Consider the following 16,899-nt stretch of genomic DNA (forward strand, 5'->3'; position numbering starts at 1 on the left):
TTTTGTTTCCATTAGGATAACACAGGCATAAATATCCTTATTGCCAAATTTTTCATTCCTTTACTTAATAAATATTGAGTGCATTCTGTGTGTCAGCCACAGTATTTAGTATTGGGTTACAAAGTTATTGCTCCCATGACACTGCAATTTAGCAGGGGAGCAAATATGAATTAAATAATCTTACTGCTGAATATTGAATTTATAACTGAAATGAATACTCTGAAACAAAGGAATAGTGTTTGGTGAGATCATATAGTAAAGGATCCCAATAAGAGTTATTCTTTTTCTGTTAATTTTTCTTTCTTTATGTATGTGAAAAGTGGGAAAGGGAGAGAGAGGTTGAGAGAGACAGATGGGCATTGCTCACCTGTGATTCATTCTTGAAATGTCTGCAACAGCCAAAGGCGGGCCTGGCCAAAGCCAGAGCCAGGAAATCAGTGCTGGTGCCCTACATCTTGAACATCCTCCTAGGATACACAGATCAGGAAGCTGGAATTGGAAGCAGAGCCAGGACTCGAACCTAAGCTCTTCAGTATTGGACGCAGACATCCCAAGAAACATCTCCCGCCTCCTGACAAGAGGTTAAAGAAGGCTCCATTGAGGAAGTGCTGCTTGAGCTAGTGGTTGACTAATTGGGCTATTGAGAGACTACAGGGGAGATACTGGAGAGAGAGAAAGAGAGACCGTTCTAGACAGAGTGAACACTATTGTGTAAAAGTCCTAAGACAGGAAGGTTACGGCATATTTGAGGAACTAACAAAGTGGATTCAACCTGAATACTGATTACATTGTATGACTGAAGAGGTAGTCTGGAGCCAAGACATGCAAACCCTTATAAGGATTTTATCTTTATTCCAAGAGTGATAGGAGTCTGTGTAAGAGTTTAAAACTAAAAGTGGTATCTGATTGTAGGGGAAAGTGATTAGTCAGTGAATGTAATGGGTGTAAGGAGATCAGTAAGGAAGTCATTGCATTGGTTTAGATGAGATTTTATGACAGTTTATTTATTTATTTATTTATTTTTATTTATTTTTTATTTTTTTTAAACATTTATTTTTATTATTATCATTTTTTTTATTGGAAAGGCGGATATACAGAGAGGAGAGACAGAGAGGAGAGAGAGGAAGATCTTCCGTCTGATGATTCACTCCCCAAGTGAGCGCAACGGGTCGATACTATGCCGATCCGAAGCCAGGAGACTGTTCCGGGTCTCCCACGCGGGTGCAGGTTCCCAAAGCTTTGGGCCGTCCTCGACTGCTTTCCCAGGCCACAGGCAGGGAGCTGGAAGGGAAGCGGGGCTGCCGGGATAGAACCGGCGCCCATATGGGATCCTGGGCGTGCAAGGTGAGGACCTTTAACCACTTGCGCCACCGCGCCAGGCCCTTTATGACAGTTTATATTGGGGTTGGATACGGAAAAAAATAAGTTTAAGAGTCTAATTTCATTAAACTTGGAGCATATTTTTAAGGTTTTTCTTGGCATGAGCTTACAGACATGGAGTTCTTGAAATTGACAGCAGACTCACTTTAAAAGTGTAAGCAGGTACGCCTTGGAGATATTACAGATTAAGTTCTTGATGACTGCAATATAGTGAATTTGGTAATAAGTAAAATCATTTATTATTTGGTTTCTCAGTGCATATAGATGTTTGCTTCCTTCTTAGTCCGTTAATTTTCAAAAACCTGTCCACGCAGTATACATAAGTCAATTTTAAAACAATACTGAACATATTGGCAATCATTCAAGCCCTTAGCAAGTCGTAAGTCTTGCTAGGGGAGGATCTTGCCTTGATACTGGTGGCTGCTGACTGAACAGCATAATGGCTGCTGAAATTTGGGGTGTCTGTGACAATTTCTTAAAAGGAGACATCAGTAAATTTGCTGCATCTACTTACTGACTCTTTTCATAAAAAACTTCTCTGTAGTGTGCTGCTGCTTGACAATATTTTACCCTCAGTAAAATGTGTTTCAAAGTCTTCGCAAATGTTGCCACTGCTTTATTAACTAAGTTTATAAAATATGCCAAGTCCTTTGTTGTCATTTAAGCAATATTCATAGCTTCTTCAACAGGAGTAGATTCCATCCATCTCAAGAAGCCCTCCCCCCCACCTTTTTTTTTCATTCATTCGTAACAAACAACTCCTCAATCATTAAGGCTTTACCATGAGATTGCTGCAATGCAGTTACGTCTTCAGGGTACATTTCTGATTTTCTGACAATTTCCAGCATATTTGCAGTTATTTCCTCCACTGAAATCTTGAATCCTCAAAGTCTTCTATGATGGTCAGATTCAATTTCTTCCAAACTCCTCTTAATGTTATTTTTTTTAAATCTCCTCTCATGGGTCACAAATGTTCTAATGGTATATAGAATGGTGAATCTTCTATGGAAGTTTTCAAGTATGCTTTTTCCCGTATCCATTAGAGGAATCCATGGCAGTTATAGCTTTATATTGCTCCTTGATCAATAGGCTCCATGAAGAATGGGTGTTGAGTTAGAGGGCATAAAAACAACAATAATCTCATTGTGCATCACCATCAGAGCTCTTAGATGACCAGGTGTGCTTTCAGTGAGAGGTGATATTTTGAAAGGAACATCTTTTTTTCTGAGCAGTTGCTCCCAGCAGTAGGCTAAACATATTCAGTAAACCATGTTATAAACAGATGTGCTGTCATCCATTTATAGATATAGGTAGAATGTATTTGCTGTAAATTCTTAAGGACCCTAGGATTTTCAGAATAGTAAAGTATTATTGGCTTCAGCTTAAAGTCACCAGATGCATTAGCCCATGACAAGAGTCAGCTCTTCCTCTGAAGCTTTCAAACCAAGCATTATCTTCTCTCCTGGATGGCATCTTCTTTCAATTAAAGGCAATTTTGTCTACATTGAATGTCTGTTAAATATAACTACCTTCATCAGTTATCCTGGACAAATCTTCTGCAGTTTCTCTATCAGCACTTGATGCTTCAACTTCTGTTAGGTTCAGGCTTTCATCTGCAGTTTCCTCTCCTGTCTTGGCCCTTATAAAATTGAAGAGAATTAGGCCTTTACTCTGGGTTAGGTTTCAGTTTAAAGGAATATCATGGCTGATTCAACCTTGTCCATATTGCTAAAGCTTCCTTGATATTGGCAGTAAGGCTGTTTTGCTTTCCTATCTATTCATGTGTTCACTGGAGTTACACTTTTAGTAAAAAGGTTTATTTATTTACTTATTTGACAGGCACATGACAGAATAGAGATGGAGAAGGGAAGAGAGATATGTATTCTGTCTACTGCCTCACTCCCAAATGGTCTCAATGACCATGAGTGTTCCAGGCTAATGCCAGGAACACAGAAGTCTATCCAGGTCTCTCATATGGGTAGCAGGAGGCCAAGTATTGAGGCCATCTTCTGTTGTTTTCCCAGGTACATTAACCAGGAGCTTGATAGAAAGTTGAGAAGCTAGGAATTGAACTGGTACTCCATGCCAGCATCACAAACTGATGTTAATCTGCTATTGCACCACAATGCTGAACCCTGGAGTAACATTTTAAATTTCTTTGCTTCCTTTTCACTAATTGGCTGAATACTTGGGGCAAGAGTCCTATCTTTCAGTCTGTTTTGGCTTTTAACATGCCTTCCTCACTAAGCATAATCATTTCTAGCTTTTGGTTTAAGTGACAGATGTGAGAGTCCTCCGTTTGCTTGAACACTTAGAGGTCATTTCTTGGTTATTAATTAGCACAGTTTCAATGTTGTTTTGTCTGAGAGACCTTAGGGGAGGGAAAATGAAGAGGTTACAACTAGTCGGTGGAGCAGTCAAAACACATACATGGAGCAGTCAAAACACATACAACTTTCTCAATTTAGCTCACCATATTATGTGGGCACAATTCATGGTGCTCCAAAACAATTAGAATTAAACCATGAGATATCACTGATGACCACAGATGTCATAATAATATAAAAAGTGTAAATGATTACAAAGAGTAAATGATTACAAAGTTTAAATGATTACAAAGAGCGCCAAAATGTTACACAGATCTCCAAAGTGAGCAATTCAGTTGGAAAAAAATTGCTCCATTAGACCTGCAGGATGCAGGATTGTCACAAACCTTTAATTTGTTTTTTTTTTTTAAGTGTATGAAGCACAATAAAAGTGAAATAGCAAAATACAATAAAATGAGGTATGCCTAGAATAGATATCAAATTGTCTTCCAGGAAGATTGTCTCAGAGTACTCCGTATTTTATATTAGACTGCTTATTTCCATATACCATCAGGAGCATGAGCCTTCATTTTTTTTTTTAAAAAAAATACCTTTTCTAGATGTTAATATTTCAGTCTTTTTATGTGGGTTTTTTAAACCAACTATAAAATTATGTAATATGAAAGTATATATGGGTTCTTCTCTTTATTGGTCTTAGAATATGTGAATTTGAGTTTGAATGCTCTGTCTTTAAAGCTGAAACTGAAAATGACATAATGGGAATGTTGCCTCAGAAACATGGAGGAAAAAAAAAACAGGAGATAAATTCTGGTCAGATTAAGCATGATGAAAAGCCTTCACTTTTGCTGACATTTTTCATAACTCAGTATCCCTTCCATATACTTAATACCAAAATCCCTACTTTAAAAAAAAAAAAGATTTATTTATTTTTATTGGGAAGTCAGATCCACAGAGAGGAGAGGTAGAGACAAAGATTGGAATCCACTGATTCACTCCCTAAGTGGCTGCAGTGGCCAAAGCTGAGCTGATCAGAAGCCAGGAGTCATGACCCAGGAGCCTATTCCAAGTCCCTCACAGGGGTGCAGTTCCCAAGGCTTTGAACCATATCCCACTGCTTTCCCAGGCCACGAGCAGGGAGCTGGAAGGGAAGGGAAGCAGCCGGGATATGAAGAGTTGCCCACATGGGATCCTGGCACATGCAACTAGCCACTAGGCTACTGCACTGGGTTTTAGACCCCCTACTTTCTTAAACACAGTGTTGTAACTCTGTCCTACTATGAATTACCTAAAGGTTTATGAAGTTTTTGACTACAAAGAAATATGGAAACATTTTAAAGTTTTGTATCACGTTTGATGGTGTTACAGATGAGAAATATGTGTCTGTTCACCATGATGGAATAATTTTTTAACACTAAGAGAGTGGCTGCAGTTGAAGACAAGCAATTTAAAAGAAATAAGTACCATTTTATTTTAGTTTTGAATTAACTTGCAGTGCTTGCACATTTTTAAGCATTAAAATGCAGCACATATACAGAGCTTATAACTGATCATACCAGGTAGCTTGTGTTTCCGTATCCTTATTTTCTCTTTGTGTTTGAAGCCTTCTAGTTTCTCTGATACAGTTCTATATACAGAATATGCATCTTGATAAGCCCTAGTCATCTCACTGCATTGCAGAACACCGAACCCGATCAGATTCACCCTGCTCTGTTTTGGTAACCATTGCCCAGTCTCGTCCACATTCCTCTCAATTTCTGTAATCAGGTCATCTCTCTTCTGGATACATATCTGAAGGAAATATAGTCAGTACATGAAAGAAATATCTGCACTCCTATGTTCATTGTAGTATTATTCACAATAACCAAGATGTAGAATCAACGTGGATGTTTATCAACTAGTGACTGGATGAAGAGAATGTGATATATACACACAATGGAATATTATTTTGCCATAAAAAGTAAAATTCTGACAGTAAAGTTGGTAATACTGGAAATCATTATATTAAATAAAACAAAACACACAGGAAGACATACTGCATGATTTCATGTATGAAGTTAAAAGTAATAATAAATATAGGTATATATGTTCAATGTGAATTTAAAATGAGTTGCTTTAAAAAATCAGTATCATTTCTTTTCTCCAGTATATTTACAGTTTGACATAGCCTTCGATTCAGGATCAATTATGTTTACAATGTTTTCATGTGTTTTGCAAATATTTGTTTGAGTTTTATATTACTAAAATACAGTTATAGTTGAAATGATATGTTACTCACTGCTATGTTTTCTCCTTTCCAACAGTTAAAAGATGTTGATACTCGGAAAATCATAAAAGCAATGCTTTCTTATGTGTGGCCTAAAGACAGGCCAGATCTGCGAGCTAGAGTTGCCATTTCCTTGGGATTTTTGGGTGGTGCAAAGGTAAGAACAGAAAAAATTATGCATTGTTTTGTTACTGTATCTAATACCGCCACATTTCTTGTCTTGAGTTCTGGACTGGTATAATCCACATTAGAGGAAGGATGGCCAACTTTTAGGACCTTCTTTTAGTTCATACAATTGCTTCATGAAATTGCCAGAAATTGTGTAACAATGCCCAAGTTATTGCTGGGTCAGACTTCAAAGAGCTTCAACCTAATGGAATTCATTTCTGAAACCAATAGAAGAAACAGAAGTATTGGTTGTAACCAAACATGAGGAGGTTTATAAATGAAGGTCTTGAGTCTTGTTGGCTCTTAATACATATTTCTGATAAGCCTGGTTCCCAGCCACCAATGAATTGAAAGAGAATAAAGGCGTTAGGCCCATTGATACCCACAAACTGGCATTTTGATCATAAGGTACCCTTTACATTCCAGCAGCCTCTTCAGTTTGTCTTTGTACTATAAAACAGATTTATAAGTGATGACCCTGAGTTTTCAAGAAAAAAAAAATCCTTATTTTTAATTTACTCAGATATTAAAGTCAGGGTAGTATGTATGTATAGGTACAGTATGCCTGCACAGTGACAAATATGAAATCAGGCTGCCTGGATTCTACCACTTAATCCTGTGGTCTTGGGCAAATTAATTAGTCTTCGTGAATCAGTTTCCCTATTTATAAAATAGGACCTGCATGTATTAAGGGAAGTTTTATTTTACTGCTGTCATGCAAAGTTTGTCATAAATGATTTTTAAAGGTACAGTGGTGCTCTGGCTTTTTTGCTTATTGGACTCTTCTTTTAGTGGAGCATTCGATGTTTGCAGTGTACTAACTTAAAAATGTTAGTAAGGGACTGGCATTGTGGTGTAGTGAGTAAAGCCACCATCTGTTGATGCTAACATCCCATATGGGTGACTGGTTTGTGTCACAGCTGCTGAGCAGCTCCCATCCAGCTCCCTTCTAATGACCCTGAGAAAGGCAGTGAAGATGGTTCAAGTGTTTAGGCCCATGTAGGAGGCTTGGATGAAGCTCCTGTCTCCTGGCTCTGACCTGATACAATCCTGGCCATTACAGCCTTCTGGAATGTGAACCAGTGGATGGAAGATCTCCTGCTCTCCCTCCTTCCTTCTCTCCCTCCCTTTCTCTCCCTCTCCCTTTCGCTCTAGCTCTGGTTTTCAAATAACTACATTTTAAAAATGTTATCACAAAAATTATACAAAAGGAGGGGAGAGGAAAGCACCGTAATCTTAGACTAGTTATCTGTGAATTACATGAATTCTGCTCTCTTTATATGAATAAAAATGGAAATAAAAAAAGAAGTACCAGTCAAATGATACCACAGTTTCAGAGGAAAGAAGGGAAACTCTGTGATGGGAAGTCAGGAAAGGTTTTTACAGAGGGGATCACATCTGAGGCTGAGACTGATGAGTAGGATTGGCATAGGTGTAGGCACAACATGGAACTGTAAACTAAATAAAGCACATTGTGGAAGTTAGCAATCCAGCTTTGCTCCAGTGAGAGGAAAATGTTTCAGAATGACTAGAAGTAGGCTTAGAAGGAATTCATAATATGCAATACCTTACCTGTAAAACAGAAAAATTTATTTTGGTATGTGGGAAAAGGAACCTCTGCTTTATATAGAAGACTAATTAAAGATTAGAACTGTGCTTTAAGGAATTTGATTGTGCTTTGTTGTCCTACATGATTTAAAATGCTGAGAGACTCAGAGTAGAGATGCCATTCATTCCTTTCATTGGTTCAGCTAATATTTAATAACCAGTTAGGAAGCTAATGCTGCATGCAGAAAGGAAAGGATTTGTTCTAGAGTGATGGTAAAGTGAAGGTCAAAGATGTTAAGAGATATTGTGAGGTAGAGTCAACCAGACTTAACCAACAGATTTGATATTAGAAATAAAAAAAAAATCAGACTTAAAAGATGATGCCAAGATGAAAGCATACTTGTGACTGTCTCAGAAGTAGGCTGTAAGTCAGGAGTTCTTGTTTGTGGAGGTGAAGTTCTTGATCTTGAGCATATTGGAGGTGCCAATAAAACATCCAGATAGAACTTTTCATTTGGTAATACAAAATGCAGTGTAAGCGCAGGAAGGAGACCATAACTGAAAGAGGCGATGGCTGAAACAATGCAATTTGATGATATCATCAAAGAACGGAACAGACATAGAAGACTAAGGGCGGAACCTTTGGTTACTGTGCTCCTGAATGGAAATAAACAGTAGACAAAGCTGGTTAGAAGTGATTAAGACCAAAATCATTCACTGTGAGACTACTTTCTTTCTTTTTAAGTTTTTATTGGAAAGTCAGATATACAGAGAGGAGGAGAGATAGATGTTTTGTCCACTGACTCACCCCCCAAGTGGCCAAAACGCCCGGAGCTGAGCCAATCTGAAGCCAGGAGTCAGAAGCTTCTTCCAGGTCTCCCACACGGGTGCAGGGTCCCCAGGCCTTGGCCGTCCTCCACGGTTTTCCCAGGCCACAAGCAGGAAGCTGGATGGGAAGTGGAGCTGCCGGGATTAGAAATGGAGCCCTTATGGGATCCTGGCACTTGCAGGGTGAGGACTTTGGCTACTAGGCTACTGAGCTGAGTCCTATTTTCTTTGTTTTTAAGAGTTTATCATCTGGGAGTGAATGGCAAGGAGTATACTTATTTGCTGGTTTACTCCCCATTATGCCTGCAACAGCGTCAACTTGGCCTGACCAAAACCATGAGCTGGGTACTCAGTCCATTTGTTCTGCCTGGGTGAATCCTAATTAGTTGAACTATCATCCGTGCCTGTCAGTTTTCTCATTAACAGGGAGCTGGTGTCAGGAGCCAGGGCCAAATATCACACTCAGGCATTCCTATGTAAGATGCAGGTGTATTCACTGCTAGGCCAAATATCTGTCCCAGATTCTATTTTCTTAATTCCCTATCTCATCTGTGGGCTCTGTTGAATACTTTTCCGCTGAATCTGACTGCCTGGGGACAAGTGCAAATACTTGCTGTAACGTCAGGACGCTGTTGATCAAGAATCAGTACTTCATTTATGTAAGCTGAACAGAGATCTAATTTTGTTGGCTAATGTTCAAATTTTTGGTACCTGATGTTGGAACTTTTACACTCATGTTCATTATAAGCATAGTACTAATTAATGAATGAATTGTCTTTTCCATATAAACTACTTGAGGAAAAATATGATTCTGAGCTCATACAAAGCAAGCTTACGAACTGGTCTTCATTGTTTTCTTGGCTGTTCATACTTTTCTGACAAATTAAAGACTGATTAATTATTTTCTTGACATTTTTTGTGTGTTTTCTAAGATATTTATTTTTTTCATTGCTATGTTAAAATTGCACATATCTATAGGGTATTGTGATGTTTCAATATGTGCACATGTGTAATCCTCAAATCATGGTAAACCTGTCTTCTTAAAATATAATTTCTTTGTGTTGAAACCAGTCAGATATCTTCTGAGTTTTTTTAAGATGGACTTTTTTAATTAAAGAGTGCGAGTTAGAACATGACTAATTAAGCTACCCAAAGTGAGACATCTTAAATAATGACATCTTTATTAGCATTTATTTTTAGAGCAAGCTTCAGTCCTTCAAACTGTGGATTTCTGTTGCTTGGTGACAGTATCAGGTCAGTATCAGGCCATGCAATCTTAGATGTAAGCTAACTTCCTCAAGGACTGAAAATTTTAGAGAGCTAATATTTGATTTGTCAGTCAACAAATGTTAAGAAAACCAAACCAGGTAAACTAATAGTAAATAAACAGAAATGAATCTAAAAATCCTCAAAAAGTATATTTGACTCATTTTCAGTCAGGAAAAGTAATAAATTTCCAGATGTTGTAGTGAGTCCTTGTTGATACTTGAAACATATAGGAGACTAATTTCTATTTACTGATCAGTAACTAGCCCGTACATTGTCTAGGTGTGCAGAGCACAATAGTAGCATATAAACTTTCAAACCAGCATATTTTTCGGTTTGAAAGTATACACTTTTCCAAATCTTCACAAATTGTTCATTGTTTATTTTGAGCAGCATTGCAGGTACATTTTATAATCGGTATGATAATAGATGGAACCATTACATCTTTTGATCCCATGACTTCCTGTTTTTTCTTCAAACTTGATTCCATACTTGCACGTCTAAATACTTTTGACCAATTGAAAACCTTTTACTCTCTGATCTTCCCTACCTCTTCCACATATTCTATGGATAAAAAAATGATTTATTTATTTGTTCCGTGATATAGATGTTTTTAAGATACATTTTTTTGTTTGTTTGTTTAACAGAGATTTTATATAGAGGGAAGGATAGATAGAGAAGATCTCCCATCCATTGGTTTACTTCCCAAATGGCCACAGCTGCCAGAGCTGAGCTGGTCTGAAGCCAGGAGCTTCCTGTGGGTCTCCCTGGAGCAGGATCCCAAGGACTTGGGCCATCTTCCACTGCTTTTCCCAGGCCACAAGCCAGGATCTAGATTGGCAGTGGAGCATCCACTTCTGGCACTGCAAGGTGGAGGGTTAGCCTGCTGCATCACTGCGCCAGCTCCTGTGATATAGATTTATAAGTATAAGGGATCATCTCTCCCTTTCTTCTCCCTCCCTATTTCCTCTCCTATTACTTTTCCCTGGCTTTTATAATAGCATAGTCATTAATTTCATTGTTGTAAACTTAACTTTCTGAACATAAATCTATCATGACAAGGCAAGTATAGGAAAAGGAAGAAAATAACTTAACATAAAAGTGTAAATATCAATGGGAATCATATTATTGATTGGGAGTAAAGACGCATGCTGTATTTATCCATTATTGCCCAGTATGTTAATCTGCCTTGTAGAGTATGTATACACGTACATATAAATCATATATATAGTGTATATACACATACACATTGCGCTTTGTGCATTTATTGTTTCATGTCAGAGGGAACATATTTGAGGAGTTTTTTAGCTCAGCTTTAAGTGCCATCTAGCTGACTGTGCAACCACAGTGGTATCATGACTACGCCTGAGGCATAGGTAAGAGAGAGAGATAGATCGAGTAAGAAGAAGGAGAGGAGGAGAGAGAATTTGTTGTCTGATATTTGAGAGCACAGTATTCCTGCCATCTGGTTGCTGGTTTACCTTCTGATGTAGATCATTTTTGATTTGGAGCATGGTAAAGTTAGTGTTGTCTCCGGCAAGGATTTTAAAGACAAACTATTATATACAGATACTTTGAGATAGACATGTATTTCTTCTAGTTTTGGCAATTCAAAATGAATATGTTTGGGTTTTGTATGAAATAAAGTTTAGATATTGTGCTGTCAAGAGAGAAAAAACACTATTTGTCTTCATCCCTTAAGTCTCCACGAGTCATTTGCCCTACGTTTTTTCCCCATCTCTGTATATATCATGGGAGTATCATATCTCAGAATTTTTAATTCAAAATTTCTATTAGTATTTTACATACAATCATGGTAGGATTTAAGGAAAGCATAAAGGTTATTTACTGAAATCTGATTTTATAAAATCAATGTTACCCTTTAGTATTAAAAAAAAGCTTATTATATTCTTCACTACCAATGTGGAAACAACTTAGTCAACAGAACCATTCAATGCAAAGAAACTAAAGTATTAAGTGAAAAAAGGACTGTCAGTAATCTGTTAGAAATAAAAATAAGTTATCTTTTAAATTACAAAATAATTTCACAGGAAACGTGACTTATAAAAGTAAAATCAATATCCTTTTTCTTCAGGAATGTAGATATTATTTATAGCAAGTGGTAATATATGTATTAAGAAGCATTTCTTGAGTGAGTGCTAGGGACAAAGTAAAAAAATGGGTGAACCATGAGCCTTGCAATTCCTTTTTTTTTTTTTTTAAGATTTATTTATTTTTATTGCAAAGTCAGATATTCAGAGAGGAGGAGAGACAGGAAAATCTTCCGTCTGATGATTCACTCCCTAAGTGACCACAATGACTGGTGCTGTGCCAATCCGAAGACAGGAGATCAGGTCTCCCATGAGGGTGCAGGATCCCAAGGCTTTGGGCCGTCCTTGACTGTTTTCCCAGGCCACAAAGAGGGAGCTGGATGGAAAGTGGAGCCGCCGGGATTAGAACCGGCGCCCATATGGACTTTAGCCACTAGGCCACGCCACCAGGCCCAAGCCTTGCAATTCTGAAGTTAAAGCAAACTAGAGGACAAAAGCATAAAAATCATGATAAAATATCTGTGATGTAATATAAAAATCTAGAAGAAAAAACAGATCAAACTCTATAGGTACCAGGTATTAGGCATTTAAGAGAAGGTTTCATGAAAGAGCTAGCATTTCCTTATAATGATGCTGACATTTATCACTTCAAAATTTTCATGTACTTCTTACTTGAGTTTGATTTTTTTGAATTTTTTCTGAAAACACTTTCAAAAATAAAAAAGCTATTTTTTAATAAAAGCTATTTCTACTTGAACCTTTAATTGCATTAAGAAGTACAATTTCTACCTTGGAGTATTTTTTTTTTTTAATTAAAATGTCTTAAATTTTAGGGTGTGGGCATTATGGCACACCCTAATGATTTAGCTGCCACTTGGGACATCTGTACATCTGTATCCTAAATCAGAATGTCTGTTTAGAGTCTTAGCTACTCTACTTCCCATCAAGCTCTCTGCTGGGAAGGCCATGGGGAATGGCTCAGATTTTTGTATCTGCTACAACTGGTGTGACGTAAACAGAGTTGGAGAGGGAGAAGACATGCAGTTGAAAAATAAGAAATGACGTATAACCACAAGATAAAGACTACAAAAGTGGGGCAGCCAGAGGGAAGCCCACTTCACTAAGGAAGGGAGTTGACCCATAAGGCTTCCTACCTTAATCTTGCTCTTAACTGATTGATGTGGCACAAACATCAATAGCTACTTCCTATATTGATGTTATCTAGCCAGTGTTTGATGGTCAGAAAGCAACAGTGTGACCAAAGTACAGAAGTCAGTGTGTGACTGTCTCAAGGATATCTTTAAGCACACAGTTATATGGCCTTGGAACATTGTCCAATTGCAGACCCGTGCCCACAGGCCTCAGCCTAGGTGTGGGACTTTTGGACACTCAAAAGCCATGTCTTGCAGTTTGACCTCAATCTCTGGCACTTGTAAACTCAAGTTTCCAGGCACAGTCTGCCCTGCTCTTCCTTATCAAGTCACACTGTTTTATATATATATTTGCCAACTGCCTGTGGCAGAATCGCTGCTAGGGATTTCCCTGAAGGGAAATCCAGATCGAGTGCTTGGCTCCTGTTCCAGGCCTGGCCCAGCTCTGACTGTTGTGGGCATTTGGGGAGTTAACCAGCAGATCTTTAAAAATTTTTTTTTCATATTTTAAATCAGTTAGTACAGAGTTCTTATATCTCCCTTTTCCTTATATATATAGCTTCTTCTATTAACATATTAGTGTGATAAATTTGTTAAAAATTGATGGAACAAGGCTGGTACTGAAACATAGTGAGTTAAACTGCTGTCTGTAGTGCCAGCATCCTGTATGTGCACTGATTTGGATCCTGGAGGCTGTACTTCCTATCCAGCTCCCACCTAATGTTCCTGGGAAAGCAGTAAATTTGCTGCAAGAACTTGGTCCCCTGCACTTATGTGGGAGATCAGGAAGAAGCTTCTGGCTCCTGCTTTCAGCCTGTCCAAATCCTGGCTTTTGCAGCTTCAGTTGTGGCGGCCATTGGAGGAGTGAACCAGTGGATGGGAATCATATTCTAGTTTTGTAAGAGGTTGTCAAACCATTTGCCATAGTGGCTCTGCCATGGTAAGCAATGAATGAATAATTCCTACTGCTCCATCTTCTTACCAGCTTTCAATTAGTTTTATCTCTTAACCAGTCCTAAAGGCAGGCAAAATTTTAATTTGTACTTGTCTGAAGACTTAAAAAGATGTATGTTGTACATCTTCTCATTTTCACCTGTGTAATAACTTCTTTGTTAAGATGTCTGTTGAGGTCTTTGACCTGATTTTTCCTTAGGATGTTTGCTTTATTAATGTTGTTTTAAAACTATTTTTAGATTTTGAACAACAGCCTTTTATTGTATGTGTCTTTGGTAACTATTTGCTACCATTTTTTAATATTTACTTATTTGAAATGCAGAGTGCTAAACAGAGATGGGGCAAGAGAGACACAGAGAGATACTGCACGCCATGTTTCACTTTACAAATGACCACAACAGCCCGGACTGGCCCCGTTAAATTCACTAGCCTGAAATTCCATCTGGGTTTCCCACCTGTGTGGCAGGAATCTAAGCACACTTGGGCCACTATCTGCTGTCTTCCAAGTGTATTAGCAGTAAGCTGGGTCAGAAGCAGAGCTGGGACTTGATCCTAGACACTCTAATATGGGATACAGGCACCCCAAGTAGTGGCTAAACCTACTGCACCGCAGTACCTACTTCCTTATCTCTTTTTCAAAGAAATTTTTCTTTTTAAATGTTTATTTACTTGTTTTTTTTTAATTGAATTTAAAAGACAAAGAGACACAGAGATTTTCCATCTGCTGGTTGATTGCCCCAGGTACCTACAACAGCCAAGGCTGTGTCATGCTGAAGTCAATGAGCTCAGATCTCAATCCAGGCCTTGGACGTTGGCAAGGACTAAATTTTTTGAGCCATAATCTAATGTCTCCTAAGGTGATAATGGAAGCAGAGGCAGGACTTAAACCTAGGCACTCTGATATGGAATACAGGTGTCTTAAGCAGCATCCTCTTCTAAATTGTTTAAGTTATTATTTATTTTATTTGAAAGCCAGAAACAATGTTTCATCTACTGGCTCACTCCTCAGATATTTGAAATAGCCAAGACTGAAGCTAGGATCCAGAAACAATCTGTGTCTGCCATCTGTGTCAGGTATCCCATTACTTGAACCTTTGTCTCCTCTGTCTCAGTATGTATATTAATAGGAAGCTGGTTTGAAGAAGAACTGGCACTCTAGCACAATGACCCCAATATAGAATGTGGGCATCCCAAGTGTTGACTTAGCCACTGACAAACACCTGTGCCCTAAGTGGCATCTGAACTGTTATGCCCAATATTTAGCATTGTAACTTTTTTTATAATGCCTTTTACAGCAGAAAATTTTAATATTGGCAAACTCTGAGGTTATTGAATTTAGGTACTTCTTTTGTAATATATACTTTAAATGTTTTAAATTAACCTCTAAGCACTGCTTTCATTACATCCCACAAATTTCGGTGAGCTAATTTTTCTGATCTAATTTGTTAAAATGTTTTGTAATTTGAGATTTCTTTGACCTACATATCATTTAGAACTGTGTAATTTAATCTTTGAGGTTAACCATCTTTCTGTTTTTCTTTTACGGATTTCAAATTTAATTCTATTTAATTCAGTTTCCTGAGAATAGATAAGGATACATAAAAAGTTTCATGGGAAACAGAATTTTTGATAAATCAATCAAAAAGGGGTGGGATTTTAGATAAATTAATCAGATTTTGGGATCTATTCATGAGTGATCCTTAAAATGTTCATGGAAAATGCATATTAAGAGGGAAAAGCTATACTTGGATTTCAAGATTTAATTCTATTTTCTATAAAATTGTTGCAGTGTCTTCATACTTTGTATGTGCATCCTTTTAAATTTTTAAAATTTGTTCTAGTGCCCAAAATGTGGTTTATCTTGGTGAATGACTTGTATGAACATGAGAAAAACATGTGTTTTGCTATTGTTGAAGTATTGCATAGGAGCTGTGAATGCAAACCAAGTTTCCCATATTGGGTGGCAGCAGCACAAATATTTGAATCATTACCAGTTCCTTCCCGGATCTGCCTTGGAGGCAAGCCGGAGTTAGGAGCTATGGAAGAACTATGAGGCCTTCCATGTGGCTGCAAGAATCCAAGTTACTTGAAGATATTACTGGGGCTTGAAGATATTACAAGAGGTTGGAGTCAGGATTGAGAGGTGAAAAATGGAGCATAGCCACTCCAATGTGGAGTACAGGTGTCTTAACCACTTGGCTAAATGTGTGCCCCTATCAGTTCTTTAGATCTCATGATAATTAAGTTTTTCTTAATCTGAGAGTGTTGTGGTGTTCCTTCCCTTTTCTGAAAGCTTGATAGTTTTCTTTCTTCATTGAAAAATGTTGTACCGCTTTCTACTTGTCTCACTGGAAATCTATTTTCAGATGGTTTTGCACATATATAGAGTGCATTGTTTGTGTCTAGCTGTATCTAAGATTTTGTTCTCTGAGAGTGGTTTTTAACCTAGGGATCTAACACGCGCAACACAAACATACACACACATACATACACACACACGTGTCCCACATTGGAGTAACTGGATTCAGTACCTGACTCCAGCTTCCTGCTAATGCAGAACCTGCCAGACACCTGGCGATAGTTTAAATAACTGGGGAATTGCCACCCTCATGGAAGGCCTGGGTTGAGTTCTTGACTCCTAGCTTTAGCCCAGCCCAGTTTCTACCATTATAGACATAATGGGAGTACATCAGTAAACGGAGTTTCTCTGTCCCTCCCCTAACCTCTTAAATGACAACAGTGGTTATGATGATTTTGTTTTTCTCTAAGCTTTTGGAGTTTTAATTATGATGTTTCTTGGTGTGGATTTCTTTGGATTTATCTACAGGTTGGATTGCTTTACTTCTTGAATTTGTAGGTTTTATCTTAATGCCATATTTGAAAAACTTGAGGCCGATTTTTCTTTTTTCTTTTTTTTTTTTTTTCGATTTTTCTTTGAATGCTTTTTCCAGCCCACACTTTTG

General features: G+C 37.9%; 1 protein-coding gene across 6 annotated transcripts in view; it reads left to right on the forward strand.

Moving 5' to 3' along the window:
- The window catches only part of ABCB7 (ATP binding cassette subfamily B member 7), a 97,438-nt gene that overhangs the window by 59,025 nt on the left and 21,514 nt on the right, over positions 1-16,899 (forward strand). For 4 of the 6 annotated variants that reach the window (XM_041000118.1, XM_041000119.1, XM_041000120.1 and 1 more), the window contains one exon: positions 6,008-6,127. The exons of the other annotated variants lie outside the window; for them this stretch is intronic. In XM_041000118.1, coding sequence (XP_040856052.1) covers positions 6,008-6,127 — 120 coding nt within the window. The remainder of the gene's footprint in view (positions 1-6,007; positions 6,128-16,899) is intronic. 6 annotated transcript variants of the gene reach the window in all.

Source organism: Ochotona curzoniae, unplaced genomic scaffold (assembly GCF_017591425.1).
Source record: "Ochotona curzoniae isolate NIBS_2020 unplaced genomic scaffold, NIBS_Ocur_1.0 scaffold_1852, whole genome shotgun sequence".
Classification (NCBI taxonomy): Eukaryota; Metazoa; Chordata; class Mammalia; order Lagomorpha; family Ochotonidae; genus Ochotona; species Ochotona curzoniae.